This window comes from Papaver somniferum, chromosome 11 (genome assembly GCF_003573695.1).
Source record: "Papaver somniferum cultivar HN1 chromosome 11, ASM357369v1, whole genome shotgun sequence".
NCBI lineage: Eukaryota > Viridiplantae > Streptophyta > Magnoliopsida > Ranunculales > Papaveraceae > Papaver > Papaver somniferum.
The window spans coordinates 37,507,320-37,529,539 of NC_039368.1; the positions used below are offsets into that span (position 1 = coordinate 37,507,320).

The window sequence follows — 22,220 nt, forward strand, 5'->3', positions numbered from 1 at the left end:
TGGCTGAAATAGTAAAATGCACAGACTACGTGTATCTGAAGAACAGAAGAACCGTAATTTTTTGGGGTATTTAGAAGATGGATGGTATAGAAGATGGATGGCATTTACATGTTTATAATTTTATTGTGCCTTACTCCTCCGTGAAGAGCTCCTAGTGAGCTCCTAGTGGTTCAGCTACTCTATCTATCGCACTCCCGTGCATAACAGTGGTGATTTTCTTTTTTCTTTTCCAAACTGCTGTTGGATTTTGGCACCATGGGAAAATCCTTGAAAACTCAGAACTAGCAGGTTTTTAGGTCCTAAAACTGTATCACGTAGAATAACACACGGAATTCAGCTTTGGCTGAAAAATGGTAGCACCGACACTATTGAAAAGACTCCAAGCATCACAAGAGATAAATGAGTGTTACAAGAGTGCTGGAAAATCGGTTTCACTACAGCTAAAAATGGTAAGCATCGGTTTCACTATAGCTAAAAATGGTTGCTTACCGAGAAAAAAAATAAAAATATATAGCCGACGAAAATAAATAAATAAAAATTGTTGACAGAAACAAAAAGAAAGAAGGAAAAGGCTAAATAACGGTTGCAACGGCCTGTTCCTCGTTCATAATCATATTCGGTTCTCTTAATAAAATTTTACCCTTCTTCTGCTGGAGAAGAGAGAGAGGGAGAGGGGAGTTCGTTAATTCTGCGGTGTAGGATGTTTCATAGCTTGATCTTTCCTGCATAACTTAATAGGGTTTCCAGCCTCCGATCTGCTCTCTTGTAGGCAACGATCCGAGGTAATCATTTTGATTTATTTTTTAAAAATTTGGTTATCAAGAAAAACCTTGTTTCTGTATTGCATTTGCTAATTGTTTTCTTTGTTCGGTATCTGTATGACGAATATTGTAGGCTGGTCCAAAAAATTTAAACCTCTAGCCGATTGTTTGGAGAAGAATTCTTATTCTCACCCTCATTCGGCATCCATTAGAGGATTTGTTCGATTGTCTTAGTTAAAAGGTAGAAGAAAGAGAAACATTTAAGGAATCAAGTGATTGTTGTGTTTACCAATTGAGAAATAAAGAAAGAAAGGAAAAAGGAAGAAGAAAAACTTGGATTTTTTGAAAAGTTTTAGCGGGTAGAGATGGGTGTGATATCGAGGAAGGTTTTGCCAGCTTGCGGGAGCCTTTGCTTTTTCTTCCCTGAGATGAGAGCAAGATCTAGACAACCAGTCAAGCGATACAAGAAGATTATTTCCGAAATTTTCCCTCGTAATCCGGTTAGATCATTATTACTATCATCATTGAATTTTTCATACTCTTGTTCTACTACATTTTTTTATTTGCTTTTTAATTGATTCTAATTTGTGCCAAAAAAATGTTCAGAAACATGAGAGAGCTTTTAAATTTCTCTCTTTCTTGTTTGCTCATACAGCATATGGGCTTTAGCCTCCGAAGCTAAATGGTGGTATGAACCGCCCAATTGTCTACATTTCGCAGTGGGGAATTTAGATTGCGTAACTTTTTGGTTTTATTTTTGGAGGTCTTGGTCCCCTCCTCTAAATTATCCATTCCAACACATAGAAACAAATTTCTCGTCCGCGCACCATGTGTTAGATCGAAATTCTAACCTAACACCATTGCAGAACAACAGATGATAGTTACAGCCTACTTATAAAGTATTGCATGTTATAATCTACTGGAGGAATACAGTCCATGGACTTCACAAGATATCGAGATTTGTGTAAAGATTACTTTTTGTATGCCTTTTCCAGGATAATACCACAGCCGCTTTTACTAACTGTATAGACGTTGCAGTGTATGCGATTGGGCTCACTAAATGAGACTGACGTTGAATCTCTCTTGGTAGATTCTGGCTTAGAATATACCAATTAAATGGCACCGCCAGCAACATTCTGGCTTAGAATCGAAGGATTTTATAGTTTTTATTGTACATTTTACATTTCAACTTGCCCTTGTTTCTGTTGGAATGGTTATTAGAAATAATAGGTTAAAAGGCATATATCCTGCATGAAAAAAATCTCAACATCTTAGCTTCCCTGTGGATCTTTTCATGATATCTGATGGGTGCTACTTTTGTAGGAAGAAGGGCCAAATGAACGGAAAATAAGCAAATTGTGTGAATATGCTTCAAGAAATCCCTTGCGTATCCCAAAGGTATAATCATATGGGTTCGAAAGTGAATTCTTTAACCCCATGGTGTATGCTTCTTACTCGGTCGGTGATAGATTTGTTGGAGACTTTTTATTGTGGTCAAGTCTTGTGTTTTTGTGGTTAATTTTGCTTTTTGTCTGTCCATCTGTATTCTTTCCAACCTCAGACCTCTTGGTACAGCCAACAAGTGTCTACCAACTCAACTGTTGGACACTTACAAGAAACTAAATATCAGTGCAATACTGCGTTATTTACATAGGGGATTCTTGCTGATCACATGGGATATCCAAAGCATCCAATCGTGATTGGTCATATATATCCTCTTTTACATAATTACTGATTATCATAGCCAAGTATTGCATTCTTGCATAGAAAAATTACCTGTTGAGTTGCTGCTACTGCCTTCACAACTTTCCTATTAATGGAATTTCTGGTCTTAATTATCAGATCGCGGCTTCTCTTGAACAGAGGTGTTACAGGGAATTGAGAAATGAGCGTTTTCAGTTTGCACATATAGTGATGTGTATATACAGAAAACTGTTGATCTCCTGCAAAGAGCAAATGTAAGTTTCCTTCAGTTCCACATGTATAAGTTTTCCATGAATTGTGAAGTAGAATCTCTAGCTTTGGTCCAAAATTACTTTGAGGGGTCTATTAAATGAATGAGTCTAATACTATTTTTTTATGATTATCCAAAACAGAGTTGCATATCTTTCTTCGGATTAACCGCTAATGATTTGTAGAGTTGAAGAAGAATCTTATCATCAACTTATAGAAATTACCCAAATTTTCTTCGTTTTGACGTGTCCTTGTAGGTCGTTGCTTGCAAGTAGCCTACTAGGAATCATACACACTTTGCTAGATCAAGTACGTCAAGTTGAAATGAGGATTATAGGATGCCAGACTCTTTTTGACTTCGTAAACACTCAGGTAATACAAAGATTTTTACTCGTTTTCATCAAAGTGATTGGAAGGTTAGCTCCTGAGTTTAATCCTAGGGTAGAGTTTAGAGTGATCAATAACATGTTTCTGACTTGCGGCAGACTGATGGTACTTACATGTTCAACATAGAAGCCTTCATTCCCAAACTCTGTCTGATAACCCAAGAAATGGGTGAGGATGAGAAGACGCAATGTTTACGTTCATCTGCGATGCAAACTCTATCTTCAATGGTATATTATTCTTCTTGTTGGTGTAATTCTAATGTTTTTCCTGTCTCACATCTCATAGTATATTATTTCAACCTTTTAAGTTGGAAAAATATATTATTGAATTTTTGCTGATGGTTAGATTTTGGATATAGTTCCTTATATCTTAGGCTTATACCACCCAGTCAAAACTTTTCTTTGAGATGGACATCATTATCCTTAGCAGGTGTTAATCCCAGCGTTTCTGTTTGGACTTGAGTTCTTGAGAAGTTCAAATAAGTTGACAGTTCTTTAGGCCTCTTACGGAGCTGAAATAGTATCTAGGTTTACACTATGCAACTTCATGCATTAGGAACTGCTTATTTCTGAGGCATCCGCTGTTTGATGTCAGCAAAGATTTTGAAAGCTTGTTGAAGCATATACAATGCGTTCATACAGTAGGCTTTAAGGGTTGATTCTTTCTTCTTGAAGATTTTCCATGATATTCAAATTTTTTAATCTGAAACTACTTTTACAGTCATATATATTTTTCATCTGGAATATTTCGAATGACTTGAACCTTCCTGTTTGTTTCCCCTTTTTCATTTGTGAGTTTACCCTAATATTTGATGTATCGGCAGAACATAAAAGTATTAACATTCTTTCTGTTTCTGTTTACCTGAAAGAAGTAGCTAATGGTTAACAGTGAATTTGTTCTCAGTTTCCAAATTTAAGTAGTCATAATGTTTTATTTCCACATTCTACTTGCTATAAAGAGTATGGACATCAAACTTCCGTTTCACTCAGACTTTCTTTCCTTTTGACTTATAGATCTGGTTCATGGGGGAATACTCGCATATTTCAACAGAATTTGATAATGTAAGTCATTCCAGTTATTTCAAGTGGTAGCTCTCTATATATATGATTTTTACCTCATTCCTGCTGAGATTGTCATTATTATTTCTCCATGACTTGCAAATGTAATTCAATGATAGATCTGAACACTTATTCCCAGATACTTGGTTGTTTTGGCTAGTTTATCATATCTTATTTTTTTGGTTTCAGTCTATAATGGAGACATCTTAACTCTGGTCATAAAAAAAAATCAGAATTTCCTTGTTTTATATATATATGTCGGGGTTGAGACATGCTTTTTATACATGAGCCTATAGGCCCTTTTGGTAAAATCTCAAGAATGATTGTTGTCTCTGTTCATTATCTCATCATGGAAGTGTTCCTGAATATTAAAGGCTTTTAGTCGGTAGCCATGACTTTTCTAATTTATAAGTAAGCTTGATAATTTCTAACTTTCAAAATACTGTGAGCTTGTAAGGTGTGAATGAGGTGGTTTTCTCCTTGATGCTTTCTTGAAGCATTATTTATTTTCTTTTAGTTTTTGTTAAGTAGGCTCTTCTCCCTTGATTGATTCTGGCTGTGGGATTGTCCTCAGTTTTATCATTCTACTTAAGAACTTATGCTTTCAGAATTCTTTGATGCCCACAGGTTGTTTCAGTGGTCCTGGAAAATTATCGAGCACCTAATCAGAAGATGGAGAATATAGATGGAGACACGCAAGATGGCCAAGTGGCTCCTTCTGAAGTTGTAACCATAAGTGTCCCTTCTTGGAGGGAGATTGTAAATGAAAAAGGCGAAATAAACATCTCCATGTAGTTCTTTATTCCCTAAAATCTTTTAAATTGCTTTAACCATATTGAAATAACTAATTTTCATGATTTGTATCTTTTAGGAGGGAAGATGCGAAGCACGCTAACTTTTGGTCCAGGGTTTGCCTGTACAATATGGCAAAGCTCGCCAAGGAGGCCACAACTCTACGACGTGTATTGGACTCTCTATTTCGCCATTTTGACAGTGGCAATTTATGGTCTCCTGAGCATGGGCTTGCTCTTCCTGTTTTGTTGGATATTCAGTCATTGATGGAGAAGTCAGGTAATTATTTTATTTTTCCATATAATATTTTTACTATACTTCTTCTCCTAAATTTTTGTCACTTTTTGTTTAACTGGAATTGCAGGACAGAACACCCACCTTTTGTTGTCTATCCTAGTCAAACATCTTGATCACAAGAATGTTATCAGAGAACCTGACATGCAGCTGGATATTGTTCGAGTTACTACTGCCGTCACTAGAAATTCAAAGGTTAAGCACTCTGTGGCAATAACTGGTGCAGCAAGTGATCTGATGAGACATTTACGGAAAGGGATACACTGCTCCCTTGATGAATCCAACCTGGGGGCTAATGTTATCAATTGGAATAAGAAATTTTTAGAAGCTGTAGATGAGTGCCTTGTGCAGATATCGCATAAGGTATTTGGCCTCTTTAATATTTTCTTAACATGAGAATTAGTAGTTAATAGGTTCTAGCAGCATGAGCTTCAAGGGGTTTTGTTTAACAGCCCTCAAATCGAGGCCCGTGAATGGGGACAAGAGAAGGTTCGGTTTGGTTGTTGTTACAATCTTGCCTAAGGTAGAGTTGTGGGGAAGCCTTAATTTGTAGATTTTTTCTTTAATGTCATGTGTGAGGCCTTTTGGATGATACGCCCATACCGCGAGTGGTGTCTAGAGCGGGTACAGTATCGTAGAGGCCTGATGACACACCCGTACCATGAATTGTGTCTAGAGCGGGAACAGTATTGTTTAGGCATTGAGAGAAGGGTGTTACAACCAGTATCAGAGCCGAGGACCTCTTTATTCTTAATTTGGTGAGATCGCAACTGCCCGCAAACCGGCCCGTGTTTAGTGGTGGGTTTTTTCTTGAAGTCCCATAATTCCCAAGATAAAGTCATCACCAAGATCCTTAAGTGTGGACTTTCTCTGGAATGTTGTTTGAGCCCTTTTATGTCCTTGCTAAAGTGTGGATTGTATTGAGTTGGCATTGAGAGTGAAGTGTTTGATTTTCTGTATTTATGAAGTGATTTTATAATGCTTGGCATAAATTTGGCAGGTAGGAGATGCAGGACCTATGCTTGATAGAATGGCCGTGATGTTGGAGAACATACCACATGTTGCAGTAATAGCCAGAACTACCATCCGTGCTGTGTATCGTACTGCTCAAATATTAGCCTCTCTACCAAATTTATCATATCAAAACAAGGTGAGTTGATCTGACCTTGTTTTTAGTATATTAGTTTGATCTGACCTTGTTTTTATTTCTCTATGCTGCTCTGCGTCGTAATTCTTTTTTTCAAAAAATGCTGTAGGCTTTTCCGGAGGCGTTATTTCATCAATTGCTTATGGCTATGGTATATCCAGATCATGAAACACGGGTGGGAGCTCACAGCATATTCTCTGTTGTTCTTGTGCCATCTTCTGTTTGTCCAAAGGCTTCCATAGTTAATTCTGATGCACTAAAGGAAAACGGTTTTAACCGAACTCTCTCAAGAAATGTGTCTGTGTTTTCTTCTTCAGCTGCTCTGTTTGAGAAGCTTAAAAAGGATAAACCACTCTTGTCAGAAAATGCTTCTGAACAGAACACCGAGAAACCTATTGATGACAGGCTGCAAGGAGGCAACAATACTGGGATGCTGAACAGATTAAAATCGTCCTATAGTCGAGTTTATAGCATGAGACGTGCTTCTGTACCTTCAGTTCTCGGTGAAAAGCCTATGGTATCTTCAAACAAAGAAGTGGTATGTAAGAACTATCCACTTTCCTCTCTTGAAATTTATCGTGTTGGAGTTGTTTGTTATTCATCAGGAAATCTTAAATCTTGGCTTCACTGCATCCGGGCATAACATCCTCCTATTCACTAAACCTCAGGATCCAATTTCCCTTAGGTTGAGCAGTCGTCAGATTACTCTCTTGCTTTCTTCTATTTGGGCTCAGTCTCTCTCTCCTCTCAATGTGCCTGAAAGCTTTGAGGCTATTGTCCATACATACAGCTTGCTGGTGTTGTTTGCTCGAAACAAGGTATGGAATTTGTTACACTAGCATTACTGTTGTTTTCATATAACAGTAAGAAATCTTGATCTTCATATTCTATATTTTTGATCACCTTCTACATCGATAAAACATGTATGACTAAAAGAACTGAATGAGGTTCAAGATAATTTTTTTTTTCTAAGACTTGAGTCTGAAACTAAGTTCTAAAATACCTTTGAGAGAGAGTTGAATGATGCTAAGTTCCACTCATCCCTCTAAAATGAATTATTGTTTTCAACTACAAAGTTCTGATTGGATCTAGGTTTATGAGTAAGTGCTCTGTAATCTGTTCTGAAAAATGCCTATAAGGAGGCATATAACCCCATCGACTGCCTTAAGCTGAATAATGATCCCCTTGATTGAGCATATCATATTCATATGATTTATGAAGTGGGTGTTCTTTCTCGTTCTTTTTTGGCTACCTGTTGCAATCAATTACCTTACATCTTACATTCCAATTTTGTGCATATGTTCGGTTACTTTCTTACTATATCTGGGGATCTCATGTTTCATATTGTGATTCACAGAATTCCAGTAATGAGACTCTGGTTCGAAGTTTGCAGCTCGCGTTTTCACTAAGGAAGATTTCCCTTCAAGGTGGAGGTAGGATCCAACTTTTGTAGTACTATCACAGAAATTTAGTTTATATCAGTTCGAATGTCTTAAAATTATATTTGAGCTATCTGCTTCTTATTTTTTTTCTCAAGATAAACTCATAAGTTGGAGTTATTCTTGTGTTGACATGTGTGATCTGAGTGCTTCAAGAGATTGGCCCTTTTTTGTTCGGCAACTTGGTTCTATCAAGGTGTATCTGGTGGATAACAGTGTATATTGATTTCCATGCTGTACCCTAGAATTATCCGGGGAAGCGACAACAGAAGATGCATCACATAGACCAGGAAATCTTGATGTTTTACCAAAAAAGAAAAAGAAAACACCCTAGTAATTTAATTTAAACTAGAATTGACAAATGTGAAAATGACACAATCCACAGTGCCACAAGAGGGGTCATAAAGTTTGTATATGTACCAGAGGAAGAAGCTGATTGGAATTTGTCTAAACTGCCTTTCTTAATTCACACCTCTCATCTTTAGATCCCTAGAACACTAGCCTGAAAAACCAGAGTAGGAATGACAGAATGATCCTTCTCCCTATAAGAATCTTATAGGCCCCGAGGAGATACATTCCATGTTAAAGTTAATGTTTCACATGATGTCTACATATAAGCATCCTTCAAGATGTTTTTTTGTTTTTTTTTGTTTGACTCTTTCTGAAGGTAGTCTGTAGTTATCACCACTTGCACTGCGAGAAAGTTTACTGTTCATTGCGAGATGAATGAGGTTCAACCTTTGTTAGGTATATGCATAATAAGTGATATACTGTGGTGCAAATATTATACATCCTACTGTTCAAAATCTTAGAGCGATAAAGGAACATGATAATAGATTGGGAGTACTGAAGAGTTCATGTATATTTTAGTGTTACCACTTAAATATCATGGTAACGGAGCAGGATTTTGATTAATGAAATTTGGTTCCATTGTCAGTTTTAATTGTGGAACTTGCTTTCTTCATTACCCAGACCTACATTTAGCCGAATGGATGGGTGAATATCATCTGGAAGCACTCTGACAGTTCTTTTGCAGGTTCACTTCAGCCGTCACGTTGTCGATCTCTCTTTACGATGGCAACTTCAATGATTATCTTTGCATCTAAAGCTTACAACATCATACCTCTTGTTGCATTAGCCAAAGCATCACTTACAGATGAGGCGGTAATCATTCATGTTTTTACCTATATTGGCTCGATTGCTGTGAATAGTGACTAACATTGATAACTAAAACCGGTTAAAAAAAAGACAACTAAATGTGGACATGCAAGTAAATATATTCTTGTTTTTCGCTGTATCTGCAACTGAATATCTATATTTCATTTTTATCTCATTCGCTTCCACATTTTTTGCTTTCGTCCAGGTAGATCCCTATCTACGCTTGGTTGATAATTGCAAACTGCAGGCCACTACCACTGGTTCTGATTATCCATATGGATCCAAAGAAGATGATGTTGCTGCAACCAATTCTCTATCAACAATAAAGTTAACTGAGAATCAATCGCAAGAATCAATGACTTGTGTGATTATAAAGAGCTTGGGAAATATGTTGGATGTAACGTCTTTAAATTGCCTTTTAATGCAATTCGAGTTTTTTTTTTTATGGAATTTATAGCTTTAATAAAATTCATTTTTACTGGAAAATGATTAAGTTTTAATGCATCTGTGCAGTCAGAGTCATCCACTATGAAACAACAGTTGTTAAGTGACTTTATGCCTGATGATATATGTCCATTGGGAGCTCCATTATACTTGGAGAATCCAAAAGAAGTATCTCAGTTTGCTTCAAATGAAATTGAATCTGTTGATGAGGTAATTGTTTTTTTTTTCCTCCCCTTTCCTATACTTTATGTTAAAAATTGTATGACTAATGTATTAAGCATTGTTTTTCATGCAGGCCATGCCTCCACTTTTATTTTTAGAGGACGAAGTTGCTCCTGAAGCAATTCAAACAGATTGTAAACCAGACATTGTTGTGCAAACTCCTGACCTTTTGAGCGTCAATCAACTCTTAGATTCGGTATGTCAGCTCTTTACTTGTTTATTGCATACACTTTAAAATGGATTGTGTCTATGTCAGAAGGTCCCCAAGCTGGACCATAATAAAATACGGAGAGCATGGTCTTTTTTCAGTTTCTAGCCTTGTTTACTAAGATACCAACAAAATTAATATATCAATTTGTTCAAATGATTCTTAAACATTAAAATTAGTAGTGGTACCCGCAAATTGCATGCATGTGCGGTGGACAGTGGTAACACGTTGATCAATCTTGGTCAGCATGATGGAAGGTTTTACTATCAGAAAGTTATACCATGTAGCTCTAATTGTGCAGGTTTCGGAGACGACACGCCATGTTGGACGAGTGTCAGTGTCGACTACGCCTGATGTTCCTTACATGGAGATGGCTGGTCATTGTGAGGCACTTCTGATGGGAAAACAGCAAAAGATGTCCAGTTTCATGACCGTTCAGCAAAAGCAGGGAAACTGCCTCCACGTCTCGTCACCAGATGAAAACTGTGATGTGAATAGAATACCAACTTATCTACCTCCGAAGGTGATGATCTTTACTTTTACAACTCCTGTTTTCATGTATACTCTTCTTCTGTTAATCCATCTCATTTTGAAAGCACTTGAAACTGCAGCGTGGGAACCCGTTTGACGAGGAAAACTTCAGCATGAAGCAGAGCAAAACATCTGTTAACGCAGGACCTAAGCGTTGTGCAACAGAATATCAGCATCACCCTGACATTTTCAGGCTACCAGCAGCAAGTCCCTACGATAACTTTCTAAAAGCTGCTGGTTGCTGATTATGTAGATTGCATAGCAAACACAAGACGAGAATACGATTTAAAGCATTACTATCCAGCATTTGAGGCTAGAATTGTTCTCAGACAGAGTTGATACACTCTACTTCGGTATTCAAACTTACAGAGGTTAACGAAAATGATGGTCAGTCTGAGGTGTTGATACTGTTAGTTTAACCATTCATCCTTCAAGCATCCATTCTTGTAGTAATTGGTTATCCATCTTCCATCTTGAGAGGGTTCTTGACCCTGGTTCTTTCTCCTTACAGGATGTCCCAATGGCCTTCAGTGTACGGAATTATCCGCCACAATTATAGTATGTCGATGTACCAACCACTATCATCAGTTAATTAACAACTACGAGTGATTGTAAACGTTTCTTTCTTCATTATTATCCATATGTAAAAGGAACTCTGTCAGGTGATAGGGCCTCTTCGCTTTTTTGTGTATAAGTTCTGCAGAATCCCTTATTTTTGCGGTGAAGATATATTGCGGTTGTAAATGTTTATGCTCAAAAATAGGACAATAAACTGAACACTGCACATCAGATTAATGCCTATTATATACATGCGTGTGTGAGACGTATGTTTTTAATCTTTGATATGATACCGGAAATGATATGATACTCCGGTTTGGGCGTGATAAGGGCAACTCCAGTGGAGCAAAAAAGCATCCATATTTTTGTGATGGTCCACATTTTATGGACCAAAATATGGCACTATGGCTAGATATATTATCCACATCTTTGTGAAATCCAGATGTTTTTCCATAAATTTGGGGGTTCCGTATGGAGTATCCATAAGGTCATTGGATGACCGGATATGATAAGAAAAAATTGTCTTTTGTTTCTCATCCAATCACTTAGTGACCTTATGTATTTCTTTTCTTTTTTTATGTTTATTCTCATCCCATAGTGACCTTATGGCAAATTTAAACATTTTTTCAACATATTATAAATGAATACATGGGTTTCTATTTTTGGATTCACTTAGTGATCTAATGAAATTTTTTATTATTTTTTAATATATTAAAAATATAAAAAGTCATACTGGGTCCCTATTAATGGATGTTTATTTAGATTTTCATAAAGGCATGGATATCCACAACCACAAAGCTCTGATCCTCCCTATTTATAAGAATTTTTCTTGAGTTGTGGATATTTTAACATCCATACAATAGGAGTTTTTCTAATGCAGGTCTTCATATTTGGATGTAAATCTTTATGGCGACAAACTGTCCACAAACAACACTCCACATACTTGTGTAGGCTGTTTGCCTGGGACAAAGGAAGACCGAGATCATTTTTTAAAGTGGACAACAACGATGATGTCGGTGGCCGCATCTAACCCTAATTATGATAGAAGCCTTTTACACTTTTTTTTTAATTCATTAATCTACTAAGAAGATAAACCTTCCATGTCTGACACGACAAGAAACCTAATCAATTAGGTGGTTCACCAAACCGCTCTCTCATAAGTTTTTCCCTTCTAACAACTTTAGAGAGAACATTTGCCAACTTATTTTGTTCTTTTGGAACATAATAACATTCTCAAAGTTTACATTTTTGAAAACTAATAATAATATCTTTAATGAAATGATGAAATTGCTAGTTTAAGTTGAATTGGCCTTTAGAAATAGCTTTCACTATGATTTTCGAATCTTTCAAAGTTGACTGCCTCAAGTTTTAGCTGTTGCGCCCACTTAATTGTCTCCCGGATTGCCAATCCTTCCACATGCTCAGGAGTTGGTGCTCCGGGAAAGAATCCACATTTTGCTCATTTTGATGTACCTGTAAAATCACGAAGGATTAGATCAGTGCTAGCATTTTTGATAATGTCATCATAAGAACCATCTAAAATCAAAGTAATAACAGTGAATACCATTTGACAGCAAGCCTAGCTTCTGTAGAAACCAGTCTGACAGATGATATAGGTTTAACTAACGGTTGATCATAGAGGATATTAGATATCTAGAGCATCAGATTCCTAAGTTAGCGCATATTTCCTTCTAGATTACCCGATCTATGATAACTTTTTTACTGATTTTTTCAATCGAGTTAGCACCTTGTTGCATTTGGGACAACCACTAAGAAATAAACTGAATGATAGTTTCCTGATTATCAATTTGAATACCAAGCAGACCAAACCAAATCGCTCTTGAGAAGTTACAATAGAGAAGAAGGTGGAATGAACTTTCAGTAGTAGCTTCGCATAAAGGACATGATACATTCATAGATGAATTATAGCTTAACAGTCTTTATCGAGCTGTAAGAATATTTAAAACACTCTTCCAGAGAAAATGTTGAACCCTGGGAAGGACCGGCAAATACCATATCTGGTTTAAAAGGTTTCTTCATATTAGCATCAAAGGGTGCAGATTGGTGTTTATCATCATATATCTTTTTGTAGGAAGATTTGACTGAGAATTGGCCATTTTTCTCAAGACTCCAGATTATGGTGTCCGTTAACTCTGTATGTATACTAAAACCAGATATCAAAGTTACTATCTAAGGTGCACTAGAATGTAAAAGTTGTAAGTTCCAGTTGGGTTGAGAAGTATTAAACAAATGTTACACTAGAATATAGCTGGAGGGGTTACCTACATTGATTTTTGGTTCTGGAGGGTTATTGAGTTCTCGAATCTAGTTATGCTGCTAGATCCTAATAATGTCGCCCCTACCAAATCCATTTATATCATCCTTGATAAACTGAATTTCCGAACTAATGCTTTTTCATGCGAAAGATGAGTCATCTTTGATAGTATTATTGAAGACATCACCACTTGGAAACATTTGGCAGCCATAGCTTTTGATCAGAGATCACCATTTTTCGAACATAATTTCCATGCTGATTTAGCTAGGAGATCGCTCTATTCAAACATTCAAGAATACGAAAACCAAGACCACTATCTTCTTTATCTTTACAGAGATTTTGAAAAGATTTTATTGCACCATTATTAGTATCGTTTCCTCTCCAAAATTTACTTTACGCAGAATTTAGATTTTGAATAGTTTCTTTAGGAAATTTAGAGGATATTTATGGTGCACCGGAAGAGCATTAAAGACATGTTAAATCAGAATCGTTCTTCCCGCTTCAGACAGATTAGAGGACCTCCACTTTGATAGCATAAATTCTATTTTATTTATTAGAATAGAGAAAAAAATCTTCTTGTTTATATTAATGAATAAACATAGCCCCAAGTATTTTTCTTTAGGTGACATTATTGACACCTGTAGAATACTAGCAAAACCTTGACAAGTCAAAGGACTTATTACATTATTACTGAAATAGACAGAATATTTAGAAAAGTTGATCATCTGACTTGAACACCTGCTGAACTCATAAATAACATGAAGTAAATGTCTTTGAAAATGCGGGGGTACCAAAATATACCACCAACTTTTTCTTAGGCAACCTGTATGGACTAAACTCAAATACAATTGCGAGAGTTACAACTTAATGAATCTCAATCAGGAATTACATGAAGAGTTTATGTCTATTTCTCTCACAATCAATATATAAACGGAGACAAGTCCGTGAACCTGATTATACTGTGAGAGTTCTTGGACAATTCCAAAGATCATTATCTAAGATCAATCAAGTCGTATCTAATAATAATGATGGACGTATCTACTTTGATTGATTTATGTATAACCTGTGATATTTCAATTATAAAGATAAACAATATAATGTGGTAAAAAAACACAGACACCAAATTTTTTGTTATCGAGGAAACCACAAATGCAGAAAAGCCCCGTGACCTAGTCCAGATTTGAGCACAAAACTGTATTAAGCTGCTATAGACTCTAGCCTACTATCAAAACTTCGGGCTGGAATATAAGTGTGACCGAATCCACCGCCAGTTACAGTCACGCTCCTTACGTCTCTTGAATCTCGCAAGACCTGGCAATTGATTCTCTTAGCTGACGTCCTTTATATCCTAAGAGTTGCTTCAACTCAATTGAAGACTTTAAACCAATATGCCTCCGATAGATAAGCCTATATGTGATTTCCATTTTGATCAAAGATCAAGTTGAGATAGGCAATCGTTTGTAATAGACAAAGTCTAGCAAACCTAAAAATCCGGTACTTACGATTCCCGAAGAGCAGCCTAGATTATTATTCACCTTACAAGTAATACCTATTCCAATTTCAACAAATAATCGTTATAGGGACGAAGAAAATTTGTGATTTCTATCTATTTCGTCTGATCGGAGTGAGACTCAACAATCAGTAGCAAGATCAGGATACACGAACTATCAAGATAAAGATAGTCTTACCTGGATTCACGAATACCTAACCGAAGTTTTTTTATTCGCTAAAACTAAAAAGGTTTAAAGGAGAGGACGACTGTAGTTTACAACTAGGACACACAAGAATAGTTTCTGGGATTCAAAGATCTCAGTTGCTTGAGGTTCTCCTTATATAGAATTTCAAGATCAATGTCGTTTTAGATTTTAGCTAGGATAATTTTGGAGTCAAGCTATCAATATTCACCGTTAGATGAAATCTTGACTTGAGATTAAGCATTTTCATATAACACTTAAACACTTTAATCTTGAGTCACAACCATAGGTTGTTATAATGTGATCAAATATGTCTCGATGTGTTTTTTTTAGAGCGTTGTTAAAACGACGATTAATAGTAAGTACCGATTAATTAAAAGTCAAATTTATAAGTTCTAAATTTTTTTAATTAACATTGATGTAAACTTTTAGACAATAAAAACTTATATAAAAACTTCAACAAAAATCTTGGACAATCTTTGGCCTCTTGGTTATCTTCATTTGATGTATTTTCCGTTCAATGAGCTCTTAAACGTCTCCTCCTTGTTTTTGTAGCTTCTGTTGTTAACTTTCAAAACTTGAGCTCTTCTTTGCCTTTTACCAAAACACTTTCCTGGATTAACTTCTAAACTTGCACTGATCTTCTCCATTTATTATTATTATTATTATGTTAAAATTAGCACATATCATTAGAGAACTAGCGGATACATAGTATTTCCTGCTTGAGGTTTATACCTTGCCTCAAGATATTGGACATTTTGAGTGTTAGAAATTAAAACTTTAAACAACTTCATGTATGGCTTCACAAAAAACTGTAATAGCTTTGTGAGATATTTCAATTGACTAGAACACTAGAATAAAAACTTAAGAGATTTTTTTTTTAAAAAGAGTGAACTTTGGTAGGAATTGAGTGTCTAAAAGTGAATTTAATTTATAATGGTAAAAATATAGCCATTTTTTTTTACTATAGCAAATTAACCCTTGGCGGCTTGCTTCAAAAGCAATCTGATTGATCCTTTCTTCTTATTTTTGTTGAGCTACTGATTTTGATTTCCGATTGGGATTGGGTTTCTTTCATGGAGGCATGGTTATAGAATAGGGTAATCGACGAAGAAATTCTTAAATCGACGATGAAGAACGATGAAGATTAAAAAAATAAAAATTCAAAACCCTAAACCTAGAGTGTGCCGGAATAGATGAATGAATGGGGATATGAATTTGGTTTTTTAATTTTAAGTTTTAGATTTTTATTTTGAGGGAAGGGTATTATAGACTTTTCATAATGTTTTAAATTAACCAAAGGGTATTTTAGTATTTCCGCACCGAAGAAACACCCCTTAACAGACACTATTGGATGGGATAGTAATTTATATCCCCCAATTGCGCGTTCAAAGCAAAACCAGGCGGCCTTAACTGAGACGCTGACGGTTGAATTTCTGTCGGGGACGGTTAAAGAAGAAGAAGAGAATTCGGACAACCAACTCTCGAGGAAGAAATGACTCTAGAAGGTAAGTGATTCTCAACTGTTCTATAAGTGTTTTAATCGATTTAAGGCAGTGGGTTTAGGTTAGAATCGCGAACCCTAACACAAACAGTTGAGTTACAGTCAATGCCGGCGTTGAAATTAGTATGAATACAATGCCGGTACTGAGTTACGGCTTTGAATTTCGTATGAATACCATGCCGGTAACTAGTTTCGGCATTGTATTTAATATGAATACAATGTCGGCTACAAAACAAAAATCACCTCAAACTGAATGTTTAGTCCCATCATTGAAATTAAGATGAATACAATGCCGGTACATGGTTACGACATTGTTTTATTTTTTACGTGTATGCCGACAATGCTTTTCTGGTATACAAGAAAAGCCTAGGAATTACCTATGACTACCGGTATTGCCTGCATTTTATCGACAATGCCGGCTTATATTCCCGCAGTAGTTTATTTTTGAATTACAATGCTGTTTTATGGCTCGGCATTGACGGTTTTTCTTGATACAATGCCGACACCTATGATTCAATGTCGTTATTCAGCATATACCGGCATTATATATGATTGTAAGTTGTCTTATATTTATTTCGTGTGTTTTTTGATATAGGGATAAATCCAAGAAAACTAAGAAAGGAAAAGTTAATGATGCAGGCATTAAGAAAATAAAGAAGAATGCTCTTGGTACTCCCGATTATCTGCTTCCTCGAGGGGAGGAACTTGGTCACAACAAGCGTTTGGGGGATGGATCTACAAGAGTGAAAATTTGGAGAGTGGTGGGGACCGTAGAAAACTCGTAATCCGTGAATGTACTGGAACCGTTGATGATGAGAATGATGAAAAGGAAAACGAGGAGGAAGATGATGAGGTTGATCCAAGTCAATTAGCAATCCAAAGGGAAGTTTTAGAGCAAGACGGTGGGCCAAGTCAACAATCGACACAAGGTGAAGGTGATGCGTGTCGTAACCACAACAAATTAGTCGAGATATTTCTCACTAATTAAATAAATAATATAACGGTAGTAAGGATCGTTCCCACAGAGAGCTATGTAATTGATAGGTTATTTAGTTAGAAAAATAAAGATAAAACACAAAGGAGAATTGTTTTAAAGTGAAATAAAAAGAATAACAAATAAAAGAAAGATGATTAAGTAATCCTTCGTCGTTACCAAGCGATAACTGGATTAATATACCTATCTATCTTCGTTAGAACCATTCATCACCAACCGTAGAATAACAACTAGCTCAGTACTATCCCCAAAACTCCTTATATCATGGATACAGAAGCTCTCCAATATCAGATTCTATCCAACCAAACCACCAAGTAGTAGCTCTCTCAAGGTGTAATCCAATCAAACGTTTCAGGCTTTGTGAATTAGGTTGATCCAAGTAGTTAAACTCATAGCTCAAGGTTCACTTGCTGGTGTTATCTTCACTCGCAATTGCTCTACAGAATCCCTCCGCAAGGTCTTGCGATTTCTACTTGTGTATGAATTATCCGGCGATTACTTATCTCCTAACCCAATACTAGCAATAAAACAATTAATAAATCAATCTAGCGTGCACTCCAAATCAATCCAATAATCACTCATAAACATTAAACATGGTAAATACAAACGATAAGATGATTAAAACTCCGAACAAACTTGTATAATAATAGAGCTTCACGCTAGAACATTGAATTCATCCTTAATCAACAAAGGTTTAGCTTCTCATAATTACACAATTACCCGGTTTCCCCCTAAAAGGGTAAACCCTAAAATTTTAATGAAGAAATAAAATGTATTATGAGATGTATGATATTATTTAGGTTAAGAAGTGTTTTTTTTATAGTCTCCAAGTTGTAGAAGCGCCATGCCAAATCCCGGTCGAAATAAGGTGTCAAACTTGCCAAAATTCCACCAAAATCCTTCCAAACCCGTGTAAGAAAGCGCGCACACAACCAATGGGCCACGTCAAGTGCCAAACAAGCCCTGCATAAAGCCAAACCCACTTAATCTTTTGCTTGTCAGTTCGCCGGAACTGACAACCTATTGTTTTCTTCTTCCATCACGGCCAGGATTTTCTAGACGCAAGTTCTCCTATAACTTTTCACAATTCTTAGCTTCTATCACGGCTAGGACTTCCCATACGTAACTTCTCCTGGATCTTTTCAGTATTTCTTTCCTTCTTTTCCGGCAGTTCCATACGACTCTCGGATATCCCCAATACCAAAACCCATTACAGCACCCATTGTTTCTCCTTCATCTCGATCACTGGCAAGCTCGATCAACCACAGCAACAGATCAACTTCTTTCGTCAACAACACCCCCTTCTTATCTACTTCCGATAATAGCAGCAACTCCATCAACATTATCCTGAACTTTCGATCTCCTTGCCATCTTCATGATTCTGTTTTCAACCACCATCTCAGCAGCGATTAACAATGGCAGCAACGTACCATTTTTAGCTTTCCTGTTTTGGTTGGACGCCTCTCTCGAGCTATTCTCATCAATAAAATCCTCTTCCTCCTCCATTTCTGATTTTCGATACCACTATAAATAATCACCATCCTTCGTTCTCAACTGCAGATTATTGCAGCAACCCAAAACCACAGCACCATATTCTTCATGCCACTGCCAAACTCCATTCTCTGCTAAACTCGGGCTGAACTCCCATCACCGATGGCATCAACCACAACTTCTTCTCAATTTTATCAACCACCAGCAGAGAACTCTCCTCTCTATCACGGTCACTGCCATCTCAATGATCATCCATTCCAACCACGGTAAAACCCAACATCGATCACTGCCATCTCGTCTCTGCCAGCGTCTCCCTGATCTTTCTCATTGCCACCATCACTGTCAGCGCCTTATCTTCCATCATTCAACCACCGATCAGAGCCTCATCAAACCAATTGGCTACAGCGTCACAGAACTCAACCATAGAGAGAAGATGATAGTGACAGCCCTTAGTAAATAAGCAGGTGCCTTTAACAAATCTGATTTCTAACTGTCAGCCACGGAAGACTGACAGTTCAGTTTCCTGCTTCTCTTGTTTAACAGTCAGTTCTGAGGAACTGATAACTCTAATCCTTATTTTGCTCCGAACTTCCTCATATGATGGCGGAATGAGCTCATTCTTTCGCCGTTCGCTTCGTGTATTCGCCCTTTTCGAGATGATGGGAAGAAATCCTGACTTTGAGCAAGTTCTACTTGGTCTTTGGCCCTTCTCCACTTGTTAGACTTCACTTTTGTAGCTCTTTTCACTTCTTTTCGGATGATTCGCCTAGCAAAACATAAATAAAAGAAAACAAGAGTAATATACAATAATTCGCAAGAAAATATAACAATTACTAGCATGGATTCGACACTAAATATATGCAAAATATGCACTTAACAAATTCCCCCACACTTGGCTTTCGCTAGTCCTCGAGCAAACTATCTAAATACAACAAATCCATGTCGTTGAGGAAACGGTTGCACTTAGCATGTGCAACAAGCCTTTAAACCCCTAGGTGTCCCTAGTGGACGAGTTATAGTCTCGTGAGGGCTTACGAGAGATATACCCACAAAACCTACTCCAACTTCAAAGCGTTCCAACTTCCCAAGCATCCAAAGAGCTTTGAGGACATATAGTTTCTGCATGCTAGTAATAAGAAGTTAGAAATACCAAAGAACATATTCTCATTCTTAAATGTTGAGTGAGAAATAACCACACCATAATGAGAGAACGCGTGTTTGAATGCGATCAATAAGCATTTCACCTCCACTTCTGCCTCACTTAAAAGGATTGTATGATAATTGCACTCAATAAGACGGCTTTTTTATGGATCTCACATGTGTGCAGGTAGAATGAAGAGATAATCCTACACACGTTGAATGGTGGGAAGGAAACCTTCCGAATTATTTTTGGAGACCCCACAAAATCGTGAGAAGTAAAAGACTTTTTCTGATGATCTCTAAGAAAGGAAATCAACCATTATAGTAAGGATGGGAGTACTACTCACCTTCACATCCAATCAGCAGTAATGATAGCACCACTCTCATAGCATCCAATAGAAAAGTCTTCGATCGACTCGTTTTCTTCATCTTCTTGGTCTTCGTCTTCGGCTTCAACTGTTGATGATAAAATCTTGAACTTCGTAAAACTTTGACAATTTGCTACTCTTTTCCGCAAATTCCTTGTTGCTTGGAACTTCTTTATATATTTTTCTTACTTATGGCCTTATTGAACAAATAACAACCTAAATGCAAATGTTTGTGTATTTTTTTTCATTTTTTTTATATTTTGTATTCTTATTTTTAAAGAGATTGCAACTAAAATAATAAAATAAAATATTAACATGGCCATGAAAGAAGTACTTTACCCATTGAATCTTCGCAACTTGTATTGTCTTCGTATCATAAACTTCAATCACTCTCATCTTTTGAGTTTCTTCGCTCTTTTAAATAAGTCTTCGTACTTGGATATAGAATCTCAATCATTGTATTTTAAGTCTTCAACATGTATATATAAACCTGCTCATTGTATGTTGCTTTACTTCGATGTGAAATTTTGCTCTTCCTTGAATTGTTGCTTGTAAACTTCAAACGTCTTCAACTTTCCTTGTGGATTTTGATGTCGCTCCCTTGTTGATGATGATGGTGTTTCTATGGACCTGTTGTTGGCGAGAGAGAGAGAGAATGGTGCTAACTGCAAATCAAACTATAAGAAAGTGGTTTTCATCTATAGACATCACCATCATGATTGACAAAATTAACACTTAAGAGATCAAAGAGTAGTGCTTCTATTGGTGGAAGGTTTGGTAGCTCACCATTCTACCCGGAATTAACGTACGGTGACACACACTCAAAAGAAAGCTCTTTAGTCATATACAAAGAAATCTGGTTTGGTGCCTCAATTGATATGAAAATAGGTAGTCTCCACTAATGATTGATCAACAACTCTAATAATGCATTTCTCCATGCTCCTCATTTGCATCTCCGGCATGATTAAATCCATTATGTAACACTCTAACAAGCAAGAAATCCAACGTAGTTCCCTAACACTTCCAAGTTCAGTTATGTCGGTCAGAATTCTCTATGTAAACATACCTAGAAGTATGCTAGTGACTCTAAAATCTCTACAAGTTGGAGGTTTTATTCAAATGTATAAATTTTTTTTTGAAAATTTGACTCAAAAAGGCTAAAAACTCTATATGCAAAAGACTCCCACACACTTAAACTTCACATTGTCCTCAATGTGTAAAACTGAAAATTCTGAAATCTGACGTAACAACAGATAAAACGCAAAAACTGTGCAAATTGGTAATGAATTTGGAAAAACTCCATTTCACAAAAGTTGTTAATCTACGTGTCTTCTACAAATTGTCAAAAGGGAACAGTGTTTCGATAAACGGTATGACAGTTATGGTATCTGGACTGAATTACGTGCAGTCTGAATTTTTCGGACGAAAAGGTATTCGTCTTAATTTTCTTAAAAAATAGATTCCGGACTCAATGAAATTAAATCTGTGGATGCAAATATGATATGAAAACAATAAAAACAAAAAATAAAAGGGTTCAAGATACAAAACCTATGGGTTTCCTCCCATTTAGCGCTTGGTTTAAAGTCGTCAGCCCGACTCTTTTGTTATCGTCCATATACCAACAATCTGAAAATCTGGTAGTCTGCCCAGAATACAATCTGCAATTCTAGTAACAACTTCACACAATTATTAGCATAACATATCAATAATGAAATTGTTAAATCTTGAAAGCTTCCTCCACACTTAGTCCTTTCTACACTCGAAAGTGGATAGAGAACATAAAATAAGGGAACTTCTATAGG

General features: G+C 36.5%; 1 protein-coding gene across 3 annotated transcripts; it reads left to right on the forward strand.

Annotated features, from left to right (window-relative positions):
* Nucleotides 1–549: 549 nt before the first annotated feature.
* On the forward strand, nucleotides 550–11,230 carry LOC113325418. 3 transcript variants are annotated; one of them, XR_003348028.1, is made up of 21 exons: nucleotides 550–782; nucleotides 895–1,261; nucleotides 2,085–2,159; nucleotides 2,604–2,719; nucleotides 2,972–3,086; nucleotides 3,200–3,328; nucleotides 4,115–4,162; nucleotides 4,787–4,950; nucleotides 5,031–5,230; nucleotides 5,316–5,608; nucleotides 6,246–6,395; nucleotides 6,502–6,930; nucleotides 7,061–7,210; nucleotides 7,750–7,825; nucleotides 8,868–8,995; nucleotides 9,195–9,386; nucleotides 9,503–9,643; nucleotides 9,729–9,851; nucleotides 10,165–10,386; nucleotides 10,475–10,781; nucleotides 10,906–11,230. XR_003348028.1 is itself a non-coding variant. In XM_026573623.1 (20 exons), exons 2-20 carry the CDS (start codon nucleotides 1,127–1,129, stop codon nucleotides 10,637–10,639), a joined length of 3,051 nt encoding a protein of 1,016 aa, XP_026429408.1. In that variant the 5' UTR covers nucleotides 550–782; nucleotides 895–1,126; the 3' UTR covers nucleotides 10,640–11,230. The 3 variants fall into 3 exon arrangements, 2 of the variants coding, with proteins under 2 accessions (XP_026429408.1, XP_026429409.1); XM_026573623.1 differs by having other exon boundaries at nucleotides 10,475–11,230; XM_026573624.1 differs by lacking the exon at nucleotides 10,906–11,230 and having other exon boundaries at nucleotides 7,750–7,819; nucleotides 10,475–10,738.
* The last annotated feature ends 10,990 nt before the right edge of the window (nucleotides 11,231–22,220 follow it).